This window comes from Patella vulgata, chromosome 5 (genome assembly GCF_932274485.2).
Source record: "Patella vulgata chromosome 5, xgPatVulg1.2, whole genome shotgun sequence".
Taxonomy (NCBI): Eukaryota; Metazoa; Mollusca; class Gastropoda; family Patellidae; genus Patella; species Patella vulgata.
The window spans coordinates 52,169,370-52,187,884 of record NC_065883.2 but is presented as its reverse complement, the minus strand read 5'-3'; the positions used below and the strand labels follow the sequence as shown (position 1 = coordinate 52,187,884).

Here is an 18,515-nt window from a genome sequence, read left to right as displayed (position 1 = left end):
ACCTTTGACAACTAGCAGTTCTCCGTAACAATAATACCGTGTTTAATAACAATGCAACGTTATAAAAATATATCTGATGGTTAGACTTATTTCCTGTATAACAAATATCGTATTTTTTCTTGTTATTAACCAATATTAGATGGTGTTTTTGTAACAACAAGAAAATCAAATATTGATCGACTTTTCACGCGTTTCTATATTTCTCTTCTGTGCTATATAAAAATAGTTGATGTATATGTTTTCTACGTCTTTTAATCATTAAATTCTCTCTTTTGAATGAATACAGAAAATAATATGGAGGAACTGTGGAACTTGCGCCTCCTTGGAAAAGCGTTGGGCTACACCCTTTAAGAATTGCAAGAGAATAAAAATCGCCACTGAACATTACTTCTTATATTCAATGAATCCTCTAGGAGTTTGCTATTTTGCCAAGCTGCCCTCTTTGGAAATTTTATTTCTAAAGCGATTTACATGGAATAAAATCGATGCACAGCAAACTGACAATGTTGTTATTTGAAGCATATTATAAAAAAACAGAATTTCAATCTATATTTGTTATTTTAAAAGTAATATATATAGGTTTATGTAATAAGTAACATAATATTGCACATGCTGAAGTTGTAAAACATATTTTAAATAAACTTATATATAATTTCTTGTATTTACACATTTGTAAATTCAGAGAACAAAGAATAAATAAACTAAAGTCTGTAGAGAAACAGATTTGATACGAAACTAAATTCTGTCAAAATGCACAACCGGAAATCATCTGCTTCTCATCCAGCCTAGAGTAAAATGGCGCGTAATTACTGCTAATTGATGGCGTGAGAGATTGTTGACACAAGTGATGAGCGTTCAGAAATTTAACGAACGGGCAAAATGTTTGCTGCACTTGTCAGTACAAAATTCGACATTATTGAATGTTTATTATGAAAACAACTTACGGTGTAATGTTTCTATCATGTTGTGGAGGTTTTAAGACATTTTGATCTGTAAAAATAATACTCATCAATGGGGAAGCCTTTTTTTTCTTCCGTCATATTATATTCAGCCAAACTTTAGAATTGTTATATACATTTGTTTTGGTAAGCGCAGTTGACAGTTCTCGCTATAATAGTTTAAATATAGTTAACGTAAAATGAATATATTGAGAATTTCAATCAAATTACACTATTCTGAAGGAGGTTATCAGGGCTTGAAGTTTTTGATAAGAATTGCGTATATATAGTCTCGATTTTCATTTCTACCAGTGTCACGATAAAAAACAAAGTCTCGATTATCCATTTTTAAATTAAATTATTAAATGGCCATCGTGTTTCAATCAAATAAAAATCATTATGGGCTTATCGCGTGAAAAAACTTCTAATTAATAATTTAAATAACATTTGAGGTCAAAAGAGAGACCTGAAATGGCCAGATTTAGCTCTTACATACTGTGTGTTTAATCTTTTAGGGTTTACATATATGATAGAATTATACATCCATTGTTTACTGATAAGACATTAATTATTAATCACTAGATTTGATTTGTAATTTATTATACCATACATGATAACGCAATTAGTTATTAACAATTATTCTATACTGTTTCGTGTATAAAATAACTCATCATAAGCTTTGTCGTTATATTTCTTTCTTGTGCAAGATGTGAGATAAGAAATATACTTTATTTTTGGCAGATAGGGTTTCATAATTGAGGTATGTCAGGCTTAGAGTTTTTATTACTGTAATATAGATTGTCCATATCCACTGGGGAAGGCGAAAAATATGAACTTTTGTATAACTAGTAAGAAAAAACAATCAAGAAAAATATTTTATATAATCATAAAATGAACAGATAGAAATACGTATGTTTCCATCTACATCACTAATCCCTCTCCGTCATGACCGCCATGCTAGTTTATTTTCCGTTTATTGGACACGTTTATGAAAATACATTATTTTTGCATTTGAACAACTCAAATATAATAATTTAATGTACTGGACATGATATTATAGACTTTTCGAGATAAGAAATCTTCAGAATTTTGAACACTGTGTTTCTAGATCGAATTTGGAATACAAGCCTTTTCAGTTTACGCTTAGCTTCAAAATCTTTATGTTAGAACTGTATGTAGCTTAGTTACAAACCGACCAATATATCGATCATATTAAAAACCTTAAACGCTCATGCTGTATTTGATCTGTCATATTATATGGAATAAGATAGTTGTCTGAGCCCGGGAGACCTAATAATACGATTCAAAATAGGAATCTATATTCCCTTAATTCAAACATATCCTTTGTACTCAGCTAAACAATTCGCCAAATTGGACAATAATACACAAAAAAATAAACAAATTATACTAAAATTATAGATTTTCCACTGGAACAGAAAAGTGAAACGAGATTGTCTCCAGTGAAATCGACGACTAATGCAGATTGATTGACAGGCAATACCCTGAGAGACGCGTGCGCATTATAACTCATGCGAATCAATTACTATAAAATGTCTATTATTTTATAGTAAGTCAACTGAGTAATATCTGCTTCACCAACCAGTTGAAAATAATTCTAAAGCCAACAATGTTCTTCGATTAGCTACGAAATTAGAATTTATGAAAAATATGATAAGCAATTCCAGCTAGTCCGAGTGCATATACTTATAATTATAATGATTGCATTAGCACATAAGATGTTTTGACTTTTATGTCATTGTTTTATAATGTTTTTGCTAATATTTAAAGCACGCACCCTGAAAAGAACACTGCATATGTCTTTAAACATCTTGAAAATTAAATCTGAATGGGTCGTGAGTTAATTAAGAAATTAAGGTTGGTCTCAAGAAACCTAAGAAGTCAAGATGATTGTTAATGTTTTTTAATAGCTTTGCAATGTTTCTTGTTCAACATAAAGATTGTGGGTACTTGGCGAGTAAAGCAATGGATTTTATAAGGTCTCTAAATATATTTATTTCTCTTTCTTTTTTGTAAAAGATTTTTCACGCTCGATCACGTTGTTCTTTAGATTTTTTTCAAGCCATAAATTTTTCTTTCCACACCACCGAAGCAGTGAACACAATGAGATCAACGTGTAATAATGTATATGCAAGGGTTATTATTAGTTTTATATACATATACATGTAGCATAGCTTGTTGTTTTGGTGCATATTTTGACTTTGAAGTGCTATTGTTTTAAAAGTTAATAACAGTGGAAAAACACTATTTATTTGTCGGTTTGAAGGAATGAAACTTAAATTTCCCTTTTCAATTTTTTCTTAAAGATTGCGTCGGAACCCATGTTGTTATGGTGGATGGCCCAATTTTCTTTCTTTTTCTCCAGAATTAAGGGTTGTATCACAAATTATTGAAAGTCAACCATGACCTATTTTATAAATATATGTAATAAACAGATTGTTAAACATTTAAATCGGCATTAAAGTTATTTGTTGTTTTTGTATTTTAAAGTCTAGCGAAATAGGTATAAATCTTTGAGCGCTTTCAGAATTGTCATCATCATAGACAATTTAAAATATTATTGATTTCGTTACGGGTTATGTAAAAAAAATGAAATAAAGGAAGGTATTAATGTGAATAATTTATATATACATTATATGTATATAAATATAGGTTTTTGTCTTCTTTCTGTATATAAATAATGATATTGACGTCCAAACAATGCGGATTTCAACAGATTAATAGAATTGTGATAACTTAGACGAACTATTTGCATAAATATTTTGAAAGCTATTTAGCACTAATTTACCCAACGAAAAATACAATTCAGTATATTTTTATATCTGATATCAACCCATATAAAAAGCAAATCATTCCTAAATCTTCATTGTTTCTGTTTTCATCAAGGTCGTCTCAGATTAATGTTTTCTCGAATTTAGCGTTTAAAGCGGTATTAGATAACAAAGGCACAAACGATTCATTTTAGACATGAAGATTTTAAAGTTGCCCGCGGGGACGTAAAGGGAAATTATTATGAATCAATGGTATGACTAGACAAAGCTATATGAAAATATTATATCTTGTAATAATCTTTTATACAACTCAATAATTAGAGACACAAATCTAATCAGTACAATTTTATATGACACGTTTACGATGAACAAGTAGCAATGGTCGTTTAGCTAATCTGACAATACTTGTCTAATTATTTACTCGCTTTTCTTTACCCTCGCCTTCATCCATTCTATGATGATTGTGTTATAGGAAAATGGGATGAACATGGTTAGATTGCGGTCAACAATTGCACAAACTCGGGAGTATTAACTTGAGTAAAATTAACGCGAGAAAGCGCTCGGATTTTCAGCATCTTAGCCCCAGGCCACTGTTGATCAAATTTACCAAAGAGCGTAAATTTGTCCGTATTTCTTATTAATTTTGACGCATAATTTTCTCAATATGACAACATATCTGTAAAGCGGGTCTTGGAGGATTTATGAATTTTGAAAGTCTGAGCCAGTTAATCAGATTTAAAACTCAGCCATTCAGTTGAACAACTTGGAGTAGATTCTATCCTAATGTAATTCTGCTAATAGGTACCAAGATTTCTGCTAATGATATAAACGCTTTAGAAGTAATTTTATATTGGTTTAATATTTCACAGAAATATAGTGATTTAATGTGATTATGGGCTTTTCAAGTAGAGTATCTTTAATTCAGAATGATAATAATTGAAATAATACTATATATATTTGTAAATTATTATCCACATACATTGGTGTCCATTTTGATAAAAATTACCAGGAACATAAATTTATTAATTTTTAAAACAAAAGTAAACAAAGCAAATTTTATTTTTTGATGAATGTTTATCTTCTGTGTTTTATATTTTTTTATTGTTTTTAATTCGTCTTCGTTTTATCTTCTGTTTTTATTGTTTTTGATTCGACACTGGCCTTTTTGTTATAAGTTTTATTAAATATAGATCTAATGCTTAGAATATGCCTACATTTATAATGAGCAGAATATCTTCCCAAAAGAAATAACATCTCTCATACTTACTGACAATATAATAAAATGCAAATACGTGTCTAACCAAAAATCAAAACTGTGTTTGCTGTCAATACAAGGCTAAGAGTTCTTTGACTTTTCATGGCGTATAGACACTACCATAACAGACCGTCTAGTTTATTTCTCTATACAGAAAAGGTCAGACCCAAATAAAGTTGAGATAGTCACTACATTAATAACAGCTCTACTTTCACATGAAATACAGATCGCTAAGCGAAACGCCTCGCTTAAAAAAAATATTATATACCGCCATCCGATAATTATAATAATAATAATAATAGTCTCACTATAGCCGTCTGATTGACAGATATTCTCATGATTGACAGGGTTGCCGTGACAACTAAGTGTCCCGCATCACCATCGACCAATCAGAAGGCGGATAAATCACAATATTACTACAGGATGAACGTCGTCGTCTGATCAACAAGCTCCGCCCCTATAATCAAATTCTAACGCTATCGTTAAACGTAACCACTCCCCAAAATGTCTATTTATAATTGTATCGGTGATAAATGAAGAAGTAGTTTTATCGAGAAAATAAGAGAGACTTCATCTATACGAGCAGATAAGAGAGGATTGCGATATTAATATCCAGCATCATGTTTGGGTTGTGTGGCGTTGATACCCCTCTTCCCGCCATGTTCCCCCTTCCTACTCTACACTTTACTCCACAGCAAGTAGCCAAAGTGTGTGAAACTTTAGAAGAAAGTGGTGATATTGAAAGACTTGGACGTTTTTTGTGGTCCCTACCCGTCAATCCGTCAGCTATGGAAGCTTTGAACAAACACGAATCTATTTTAAGGGCTCGATCTTTGGTGAGTTTTCACACTGGAAACTTCAGAGACTTATATCATATACTGGAACATCATAAATTTACTAAAGAATCACACGCGAAACTTCAAGCCATGTGGTTAGAGGCTCACTATCAAGAGGCGGAAAAATTACGAGGTAGACCCCTCGGTCCAGTCGACAAATACAGAGTTCGAAAGAAGTACCCTCTCCCCAGAACTATCTGGGATGGGGAACAAAAGACTCATTGTTTTAAAGAGAGAACGAGGAATCTGTTACGGGAATGGTACCTACAAGATCCCTACCCTAATCCAACAAAGAAGCGAGAACTGGCCCAAGCAACAGGGCTTACCCCAACACAAGTAGGAAATTGGTTTAAAAATAGAAGACAAAGAGACAGAGCAGCAGCAACAAAAAATAGGTAAATATGAATTATAATTTTCTCTTTTTAATTTAGTTTTGTTTAATGTATGTTATTATAATATTTATTGCTGCCATTGTCATTTTATTTACATTTCTACCCAGTAAACAATGACGACAACAAACTTATTTATCCGTGCATTATAATAGTGTACTTTCTATTAGTAAAACCATGAACACGATTGTTTATAATTTTAAATGTACTAACTAAAATAATCGCCCACTCTTATACATTTTCATTATTTAATTTGCCTACATATTTATAAAACATTTAGGCGATAGAAACTCCACTAAATATTCGGGGAACAAAATTTCAGTAAATAATTGTGTTGGTTTTCTTTTTGTGGATAATAGTGTATGTATGTTTGCATCAAAAATCTACAAACAAAAACCATTTATGTTTTACCAATGATATAAATATTAAAAAAAGAAACTACACAAACAATTGGATTTTATATTGATTAAAGAAATAAATAAACCTTTTACGCGATGTCACAATCTGGCCGAAAGGAAATCTGATAATATGCAGACACGAGACATCCCGATAACTAAATTATCGTAATATGCCGAAATATTCAAAAACGGAAAATAGAAATTACACCATACCATTTAGAAAACGAGAAAAAAAAAATCGCCCGCGGGTTTATTTATATAGATCGCTAGATAAATTGTTGCTTGTTGTCAATTTTACGCTACGGATAATAAAAGAAATGTACCGAAATCGTTTAAAATATGTTTGAACGTTTGGGTGGAGTATTTGTGCATTTACAAGGAAAACACTGTTGTGTTACAATCAGATTGTTATAGTTTATGTTCACGTAAATGATTTTAAAATATAAATATGCTTCATCATTTCCTTTGTGTATAATCATCACCATGTCGATTTTAAAATAGTTTCTTCTTTTAAATCTAATATATCTAAAGAAAGTCTGTTATACATATAAATAAAGGACTATTACATATACTCGTGGGAGATTTATCTGTTGCAATGGCATTTATATGACGACAGATTACAGCCATTTCTATTATATAAAATACTTAACAATACATATTCATCTCATTTTCACCATTCACACTCTTTTCTGATCAATATTAACATGAATGACCATTCAATATTTTTTACAATATACGAATGAAGTAAAGATATTATTGTGACAAATATAATTTATCAATTTCTCCGACGACCTCACACTATTTTTTTTTTAATATTTTATCTTTGTTGCAAAATACAAATACATACATGTAAATAGCAGCGTTTCCAAGTTCTGTATTAAGCTTCAAAATCTGTTGACTAATTTCAAGCTAAAGGTACTTGAATTTTGTTTTGTCTGTCGAAAATTATAATGATCATTATTATGTTTATATTTAATTGCTTATTATCGCAATGGACGAACGTTACAGAATATTTACAAATAGCAATAATTCCCCGGCATCTGAGACAAACTAATCGAAAAAGAAAGTATTTATGGCTATATAGGATATAATATAAAACTAACAATTATTTTATTTGGTAAAATATTTTCCTAACATTATCTCAGTAATATTTATAAAACCCTGTTGAAAATTTATAATCATAAATTTTTAGAATTTATATTTTCAGTTGTTTTTCCTTTCGAGAATATAATAACAAATAATTTATTTTTTTACAATTGCTTTTTTTATTGCTTAAAATCTTTGGAATTTAATACACGATGTTGCTGTGTATATTCATGTAGAAATACTATTAAAGTAAACAGCCTTCGACGTCAGAATATACAAAATAATTCTTCAAAATGATTGAAATATTGATCTGAAAATATAATTTTTAATATAAAAACTGCAATAAAAGACTGAAATTAATAAAAAAGTACTCTAATTATAAGTGATAAAATACCCGAAGGTTAATACGAATCCCTTTCTGAAAATACACACTTAAGATAATATGTATGTCTTTTTTATACCTACATATATATACTTTTACTTTACCAGCTTTATTCTATATTTGTTATCAGGATTTATCTTATTATGCACTCGTGGTAAACAAGCCCACTAGATTTTTTTAAAGCAGGGGTTTATGTATAAGATATGTCTTTAAAATTGACACCGTAAGAACACTTAAGAAGCAGTAAGAAGAGTCAATAAAGGCCAGATGATAAATGAACAGACTGATACATACATGTAGGTTTTTTAAATTAACAGTTTTCAGTTGTCAAATTCGCCAGTAAATAACATACTATAAGCGTATTGAAATATATACTGTATCAGAGTATAATTAACTACCTTTATCTTGACTAACAAATTCTTAAATATTTAGGCAAGTAAAGAATTTGAGGCATATTATGTAACTTAAAGGGGAATCTTTCGTTTTCGGTTATGACCAAGAGAAACTTGCACTGAAAATGTTAGCTCATCTTTCGTTTACAATCCATTCAATTCCCCGTTATTGCTTGTAAACATGAATGGGAATCGGAGAAAATTAACTGATCAATAAGAAAACCAAACATAATTATAAAATTATTATTATATATGTCCTAATTTGGCTAGTAACAATTGTAGATTTTTAATAGATTATAATTCGTTAAAGTGCGAACTAAAATTTCTACCCACTTTTCCAAAGAGTATGGTGGTACTGTAGACCAGAAAAAAAAGAGATGAAAACAAATAGAGCATTAAATTATTATTCAAAATAATCAATAAAATCAAGAACGGTATGAGATGCTTTTATTTTATCATATTCATTCTTGGTCTGGGGTTTTCAGTCTCTTATTAACTTCACCAAAGGTTGCGTAATGGGGAAAAGCATGTTTACATAGTATTCTTAACCTTTAACGAAGAGTTTAACCTTTGGATATGCTAACAAGAAGGAATATTATGTATGTGACTTCTTTTAACACCATAACTGTGATGGTGTCACATCTGATAATGTAATAGGTTTTAACGTTGTTTTGCTGTTATGTTATATCTGGTTCAACATAGTTAGACATATATATATCTTATTTTAGCAGTTAATATCTGATATTGAATAGTTAAATATTATAAAACACTGAACATAATACACTATTATACAACTGCTCGAGATTTGCAATGTAACGCAGAAACCAGTAACCGGAAACTAAAAGTTTTTAAAAATATAAATCTAAACATACATGGCCAAAACAAAAGAATGTCACCAAGTTGGATTTACTTTTTAAATTGATAAACGTCTATAAAAGTTTGAAGAAAAAGAAAATCCAATGTTGATCTTTTTAAATCATTATATTTCATTAACTCCCAATTAAGATGACGTGTGCAGGGTAATAGTATATAATTTAGTAATTTGATATTACAAGTCAACTCGTCACGTTAAGTAATAAATCTGTTGATAAAGTGATTAGAAACTTCTTTATTTTCCTGTCAGTGCTTCACACATATTAATCTCTAAAGTTAATAACGTTTATACACAACTTGTGCTGTCTATGACAAGACAGCGTGAGAAAGGATTAAGATTAAGACGATAGGTGATCAAGGCTTAATCTCTTATCAACAAATTTTATCGATACTTTGCACCCGTTATCAAAATTCTAATAAAAATTTGGCTAATTTGACGTCTCGTTTAAATCGTTCCCTGCCTATACAAGCACATATGGTTTAATTTAAGCGATAAAATATCGAAACACCTTTTATATGAACTAGCTAATAAAGTTTGTAAATTCGTGTAAACATTCTTACTATATCTTTATCATATATACTCTTAGAGTCTCTACAGATAACAATTTATTGTTGGAATAGCATAATATTATGTATATAGAGATGTGAAACATACAATTTCTAACTTTATTTTCGTAACCAAATGCTTTCCTTTTCCAAAACGAAAATGTGTTACATCAAAATTAATTTATTTGTGAAAAGACGTACATGGGTATAGATTTATTATGAATTTACAAGAACGAGAGAGATAAAAAAAAATGTAGTTATTTTCATGTTTAAAAAGATGCTGATTTTAAATATTTATTATCTATAGGACGTTAAGGGAATACAACTTTATATATCATATCACATGTGTCATGCTATATCATACCCGACAGAATTATATACAATAATATATTCAATAGGAGGGTAAGGGGAATACCACTTTATTTGTCTCTCTCACATGTGTCATGCTATATCATACCAGACAACATTATATACAATAATTTATTCTATATAAAACAAAAGACTTATGACATATTATTGACACGAATCATTTTTACTCTTTTCTAAATGTTAAATAATTTAGTTAGGACGACGGGCGGTCATTTCCAGAATTATTTCAACGCGTATTGGATCATAATGAAAACATTACATGCCTCGTAGCCAGCTGAAATCTCACAACGAGAGAATGCATAAAGGAAGCCATTAACCACGTCGAGGAGAGCGATCTTCACAACACGAAGCACACAGTTTGACCCAGAGCAACAACACAAGAGAAAAATATTATTTTGATGAGATTGGGGGGACAATAATGATTACGTGACAAAGCTCAACCTTTATAAACACAACAAATAAACACTCACTTACAAATCACAATAATATCCCCTTTAAATTCTACATTAAATTCATTTGAACTGACTGTTTCCTAAACTTTCGCGCTTGGTGGCTCTGAATAGGTCTTTAACGAAGGGAGCTCTCGAAAAAACCCTTGAAGATCTCTTTAGATGGTACTATTTGTTCAGTGGGCTCGCTAGAACCAGTGTTCAATCGAACTCGAGTAGTTTTTGTGTGTTGTCAATTACAGGCAAATATAAGACAAGTTCGGCAATAAATTTCGAAATCAGATCTCTTATGAAAACGTTCGATTTCGCTTGTTGAAACGGTCATAACGTGTAATTGAGACGAGGTTTGTCAGGGTGGTATATTATTAGCATGTTTGTTCGTTAAATCAACATTATACACAATAAAATCATCTTTAACGAAGCTAGATAGTAATGGGGTTCTTCACTAAGACCCTCGGTCAAGTGGGGTTTGGGGGTATAATTGTAATGATATGTAATTTATCCTATAAAAGTGTGTACCTTTCTACAAGACCTCACTTGGCGTGTACATTTCTACATCTCTGATTTATCTACTCGACAACTCAATTTGATTGAAATTGACAAACCGAGATAACAGCTGTGATGATGGACACGACAATATCTATATCCCAGACCACACATATCCGTTGATATATATACAAATGTGTATAATAGACAGTGACCGTGCCTTATAGATAGTATTTAATATAAGATGTTTGAAAGTAAATACAAGAACTAACACCTGTACTAATACTAAACTACGGCTATTTTATGTTTTCTCTCACTAAAATACTAAACCACGGCTATTATATACTTTCTTTAACTAAAATACAGATGAAAGCTACATTGTCCAGTTAATAAATTGCCATCGGCACCAATATTTGGTTTACTAATATCCCCAACATAGTTTCATTCTGTCAATAATTCTGAGAAACATTTTTATGTGATTACGGTTTTGTTGAAATGAACCGATTTTGTTTTTAAAAAAATATTGTCACTTGATTTATTTTTTATCATTTATTTTATTTGTGTTGGGTACGAAATATGGTTTGGCTAATACCATTTATGTCTTTAAGGATTTTATATCGCTTACTAACAGTTAGTAATGTTCTCAGACAGGGTGGAGTAGGAACCTTATATATATTTATACAATATTATTGTTTCTTCCAAGTTTATATTTGCCAAAAGAACTTTTGAACGTGTCTATATTTATTATATGATATACACCCGTACTTTACTCAAACATCTTAAAATACTTCAACCTTTCTCACGTATTCCTAATAAAAACATAGTTTATTTGTTAGATACAAATATCCGATCCTTGAGGTATTAAAATAGATATAAAACATGCTGATGAAATACACTTATGTTGAGAAAAAAGTGAAGCGATATTTCTTCATACATTGGATATATTCATAGTAATTGAACTCAGTGTTAAATGCGATCACTTAACTCTTAAAGGAGGATGAAATATACACTTTAGATTGATACATGTCACTTTATTAAAAATCTACACAGTGGCACCAATAATTGTCGCAATGAATCGATAGTAACCGTTTTACTAATCGCACCGTCACGTTTTCTCATCCGTCGTGATTGCTACTCGCTCCTTGAGAAAGGGGTGACAAGGCGAGTTATAGGCTGTAAGCGCCTAAATATAATAAGGAGCAAAAACGCCATGTTTGTTCTTCGTGGTATGAATGTAAAATAGGTACACGATGAACATGGTCTAATGCCATGATGCCTGTGATTAATCTGTCTCCACGTCAGACTAGTAGCTCCCTAATTAATCCTATTGTCAATTACGTTTAATATACGTCCACTTAAAACTGGAAGGCTATTTCACTCCTATTAGCCATAATTCAGAATCGATGTAAATTTCTTTACCGTTACCAGCTCGGCAAATATTTTCTATTGCCCGAAACTATATTTGCTTAACTTCACATCTCTTCAGCCACATGTATTGCAGGTTTTTCTAACCAATTTCTAAGGCACTTTAGACATTTTATGTACATAGAAAATATTTAGAATATAATATTCTATTCTAAATATAGTTGCATACACATGTTATATTACATACACAGATGGCAGAAATGGAATCTATTTAGAGTTATTTTAGATCAATTTAATATGATAATATGTTTTTAGACATGACTTTTGCATACTCTTGTTTATCTAGAATATAGATTTATAATTATACATTATCTAAATACTGTGTTAGAACGAATGATTGCAAGTACATGTAACAAATTGTCATCCAGTATTTACTTTTATTATCTAACTGATTTTCCTCTGAATAAAAAATATGGCAACAATAATTTTTGTGAATCAAAGAAGAGAAAAGGAGGTGAATCTAAAGTCTCGTTGATACAACTTTTAGGTCGTCATTTTTAGACTGACATTAGTTTTTAATGTGCATCGGTAGGGAGACACTTCATCAATATACTATTGTCAAGGGTGGGCAAGTGGGAAGTGGGCTTGATATATCCCAAGATTCATCTTGGCCCACGAAATGATTAGACTGTTGGAAACTTTTATCTATAGTTAATTTGCTAACCACTAGACTACCTCTGCCCGCTCGATGAGCTAATCCAAGTGATTTGTACTAAATTTTCCAATCCGCCGATTTTATACTTATTTTCTTGAAATTCGAAAAACTGTGTGTTTATATTTATATTTTTGGTTTTGACATACTCATTTTAATAATAGATATCACAGTTGCCTACAAGTAGTTATATGGCAAACACTTTCCCCTGTTTTATAAATGTCTACAACTCATCTACTTCCGTTAACATTTGTAGAGAGAATCCTCAATGGACGATATTTTTAGCATATAGTACTGAAGTTAGGTATTACTGAGCAGTGACGGAACATACACCAATAGTAAACAGTACATGTACTGAACTTAGTTTTTTGAATCAGATTTAACGTATATTTCCACGTTATTCAGGCTAATCAAACTATACCGTTGAACAGTTTTCAAAAGCAGTAAACTATTTCTCCTACTAAACGATGTTATAATTTGTTCCTAGCAGTATGACCCTTAAAGAAATATACATTAAAATGTAATACGGGGAGATCAAAGTCCATTCTGGTCCATCGAAATGCAATGTTTTTGTTCCAGATTATATAAAATGTACTAGATGGTGTCATTGATATATAAAATGGTAGAATAAAGTAACCCCGCAGTGAAGATAATATAGCAATATTATAGGCTGACCGCGTGCCAATAAATCTCTCCTAATTATAAATAGTAATACCTTAATTTATTTATTATCTGCAATTGACGCTAACAACATCGCACTAAGAGCCTGTAAATTTATGCATATTATATTATTAATTTGTTAATTAATAACCCTAGTAGCTCTCATTCAAAAGGTGATCGAATGTACTATATTATACATATCCAAACCAATTCATTCATAAATTGTAACTTTGTATATAACCTTCTGTAACATGTATGATTGCATCATTGCTTGATAACGATGAGAGTAACCTTACTGAAACGTTGCAGTTAAACATACATTAATCAACTCTCGATGTCATCGTTAGCCTGCGATGTTTATTGGATTAGGTTCCGATTAGCTGTTCGACTTCCATTCATGATTTAATCATGAAATGAATAAAGGAGACTATGTTTGGGGTTTTTTTTTATCGTAACGACTTTAGTAATGATGATGGAGGCTAGGCCGAGAATTAAAATGCTAAAATCTCGGTTCAGAGTGGATTAATTTGATTGAAATTTTCAGTATCTAGTTTTAAACTATTATAGTGAGAACTGCCAGCTCTTTATCTAATCTCCCAAAATGTATCTTTAATAAACCTAGTGAATGTTATCCATAAAGCTGCCTGTTATTATATATATCGCTTTCACTGAAAGTTAACTTTTCCAATGTTTAAAGGTAAAATCTACTTTTATTTCATAAAATAATTGACATGCACAGCTACCGTTTGCGCCAAATTTAAAGATGATATCATGATACAATTTGGCACTTCTGTTTAAAGTGTTTTAATGCATAGGGATTGTTTAAATAAACAAGTACATACCTTATTTCGTTTCGTGATTTATACTTCAATGACCCCAAATATGACAAAAAATTTGAAAGACTAAAAAAAAAAAAAAAAAATAACGAAACAAAGGAGTATACGTGCTTAAATAAGCTTGGTTAAAAATAATTATAATTTCTTTTATTTGCAAAATGGTTAGCTTCGAAAATGAGAAGAGAAAGGGGTTGTAATTCCAGGGTGCTTGTCCCATCTCCAATTAAGTAACACATTAGGCACAACAAAAATCAAATTTATTTATGAAAAATAAAAATATTGACTGATCGAATTAAGGCCACGTGTTCTTGTTCAACTCGGATATATGTATGTAATGACATGAGATCGTGAAGTTGGCAAACTATTTTGTTTTCAATTTGTCCGAGAGATTTTTACATAGTAAACTATGTTTATCTTACATATCGATTGAAAGATATGTATCGCTTCTAGTTTACAAAAACTCACGTCTTAATAGCTTTAGTTTTTTCATCAAATAGAGAGGAGGAACAAAGAACAATGAAGTATGTGTAGATAACAAAAAAAAAAAAAACAAAAAAAAACGAGAACCCGTACTCATAAATAGATATATGAGACAAATGAATGAATTTTTAATATTTACCACTTACGACTTTGTAATAGTTTCGAAATTGATTCGATCTATATCTTTCAATATAATTCAATGAGTTTTTATTGTACGTTTGTGTTTAAAAGCGTTCTTTCAATTTTTTTCATAACTTCTTCCTTTCAGGTTAGACAAAATTGATTATTTCAATTTTAGGTTTATCTAGTAATGTATGCATGGGTTTAAAAGTTATATTTCGAATTTTATTTTTCTTATTGAAAAGTTATTTAAATAATATAATTTCGTTTCAGGTTACATAGTCAAGAACAAAAGCGACAACTACATAGACTTGGGGGACCCAACACATCTCATGATGATATGACGTCACCATCAGACGACGACGATGATTTAGATGACATAGACTGTCTTAGTGATTCTAGAAGTGAAACAAGTACCCCGTCGACGAGCACAGAACACCATGACGTAGTGCATGCAACTTGATGATGAAGTGCACAGATTATCGTTGATGAGCGAAGGAACACAAGTTTACGACATCCTCTCAGGTATCGTGTGCTTTTGTCGTCTGCACTGATAATGTGACGCGAGTCATGAACCTTTTTAAAAAAACAATTATAAAACCTTGTGAATTGTGAATATTACGTAGAAGGTTTCTGTGTATTGTTGATAAGCTAGGACAAAGTGCTAAAATTATTCGTATTTTGAAAGAAACCAACAAACAATATTGAACGACCTATTTCGTCTATATCAATTTAAAAAGCCGTTTTATTTACGCTGTTAGTGAATGTGATGTTAAGTTTTTTGTACATAGTTAATCAAAATGATGTAGACGAAATATATAGTCAGCAAAATCATTTTTTGGAAAAAAAAGGAGAAAATTACAAAAATGAAAGTGCGAGCTACAACGAGAACGATGACGTCAAAAAAAAAAAAAAAAAAATGAGACGATGCAGCATAATTGACAACAAAAAAATGCAGACTACTTAATTTATATACCAGTATATTATTTGTCTTTTTACTTATAATTCATTATGTCTAAAATGGGCATAAAATGTGATACGAACTTTCTATATTATATATGGGACGAGATAGCACCCCGAACCGAATACTATGGGACAACAGCAGAAGTATGGACAATTATTATTATAATCATTTATTCTTGTCTTTTGAATCAAATTAATTTAAATCGTTTTTTGAATTTTCAATCAAGAATTTCTTTAATGTGAAATTACTGCCTACTTTCTTTTTCTGAAAGAGGCGCCCTTTGTTTCATATAAAAAAAAATACTACATTGCACCACTATCTTGTGAAATCCAATAACTTTATAATTATAGTTAATTGTTTTTGTTTATTTTTTTTTAAATTTCTGTGCGAGGCAACAGTTATTTTTTTTTTTACTTCTAGAATTTTTACCCAAATCACTAGTGACTTTATATTAAAATGCTACGTGTTTTTATGTATACGTTGTTCATCTGGATATTTTTCAGTTCTGTTATTAAAATATGTTATTGAATGAACTGATTGGTTGTACTCTTTTATTATTTAAAAGACACAAAGGGGAACTGAATTACATTTGTGTCAAAGAAATGATTCCTATTATTTGTTGCACTGGATCACAAGGCTACGTCTTCATTAGTAAATACCATCTCCCTCATACAGAACATTGCTTAAAGTGTCTTATATCAAGCACACAAACACCAAATATGCATTTATTTCTCTTTATTATTATATAAATAATATAAAAATCGTGACCCTATAAGACTGTTACTCCAGAAATCAATTAGATGTTTTTCCTCTTTCCCCCATTTTACCTACTGCTCTGTGAAAAATAATTATTCATTTTAATAGTCACGTATTAAATCAAATCAGCCCAAATAATAATCTTAATGCATAAGTACTACGCTAATTTGTTTCGTAAAATTTGATTACCCACGCCCACTTACATAATGCTGCTATTTGTAAAGGAATTCAATCTTTGTACTGGTGAGTATAATTAATAATTTTTCAATAACCCGTATATTCCCAACATTCCCAATTCATTATTTTACATTTTTAAAGAAAAATATCCTCAAATATATCGATCATTTATATTTGTAATTAATCTATATATCAGAAACATTTTTCAGAACACAAAAGGTATCGAGGACAATAAATGATTAAATCTTGGATCAAATAGTGCCAATTACTCCTTAGCAAATTATTAGAATTAATTTCCTTTGTACGAAATACTTAAGAGATTTTCCGCGATATATTCATGTCTTAGGAATCACCCCACATGTTCGAAGTATAGATTTTATTCTTATTGTTAAATAATTTATTTCTATATAGAAGAAAAATAATGATCACTTAAATAATGGCAGTAACTACAAATACAGGGCTATAATTAGTACATCTTTTATAATTCGACACCCTATTATCATAATCGTATACCAGTTCGTCATGTAACGTTCGTATATACAATTAAAGATAGTAATTAACAACTTTCTAAAATGAATTAATAAAACAGTTAAACCGTACCAATACCCGATGCTGTCTAATTAAAGACTTGGAAAAATAAGAAAACTACCAATATCTGTGTTAACTGTGATTCAGTATGGGTTAATACATTTTAAAATGGAAGGAAAGAAATAATACATTGGAGTACTATATAGTTGTTTTTTAGTCGTCGATATTTTCTATTCATTAAATTACAAGTTACATATAAATGAAACAACAACGACGCATTACTTTTAAGGACGAAATTGAATTACGTTTCGGTGTGTTTGTTTTTATGTATTCCGAATTATATATCTTTTAAAAAAAACTACTTTCATCTATTGTAGAGTTGAGGGTATCAAGAATGTTATAATTGCAAACTTCGTGAATTATTCACATTGATGTATTGCGAGCTGTAAGATCATTTAAATCATTCAGACACCCCGGGGAGTCATTTGAACTTGTATAGTCTTCAATCAATTGATTGTGGAAGCATCTCTTCATAAGTGCGAGTAGATAAACTGAATAATTAAAAGTATCTTCCAAAATTCAATATACGTAAAGAAATAAAACTGACTTTGTAAGCTGTGTTCTGTGGCTCTAGAATAACCGAGTTAATAGGACTCGTTTCTAAACAAATAAACCTGCGTTAAGCCAAGCAATTAGTGAGAAAACACATGCGTTCCTGGTTGTCTATCG

General features: G+C 30.5%; 1 protein-coding gene across 1 annotated transcript; it reads left to right on the top strand.

Moving 5' to 3' along the window:
• The first annotated feature begins 5,539 nt into the window (after positions 1–5,539).
• Positions 5,540–16,470, top strand: LOC126821042 (homeobox protein SIX6-like). Its single transcript, XM_050549332.2, has 2 exons — positions 5,540–6,213; positions 15,635–16,470. Exons 1-2 carry the CDS (start codon positions 5,603–5,605, stop codon positions 15,822–15,824), a joined length of 801 nt encoding a protein of 266 aa, XP_050405289.1. The 5' UTR covers positions 5,540–5,602; the 3' UTR covers positions 15,825–16,470.
• The last annotated feature ends 2,045 nt before the right edge of the window (positions 16,471–18,515 follow it).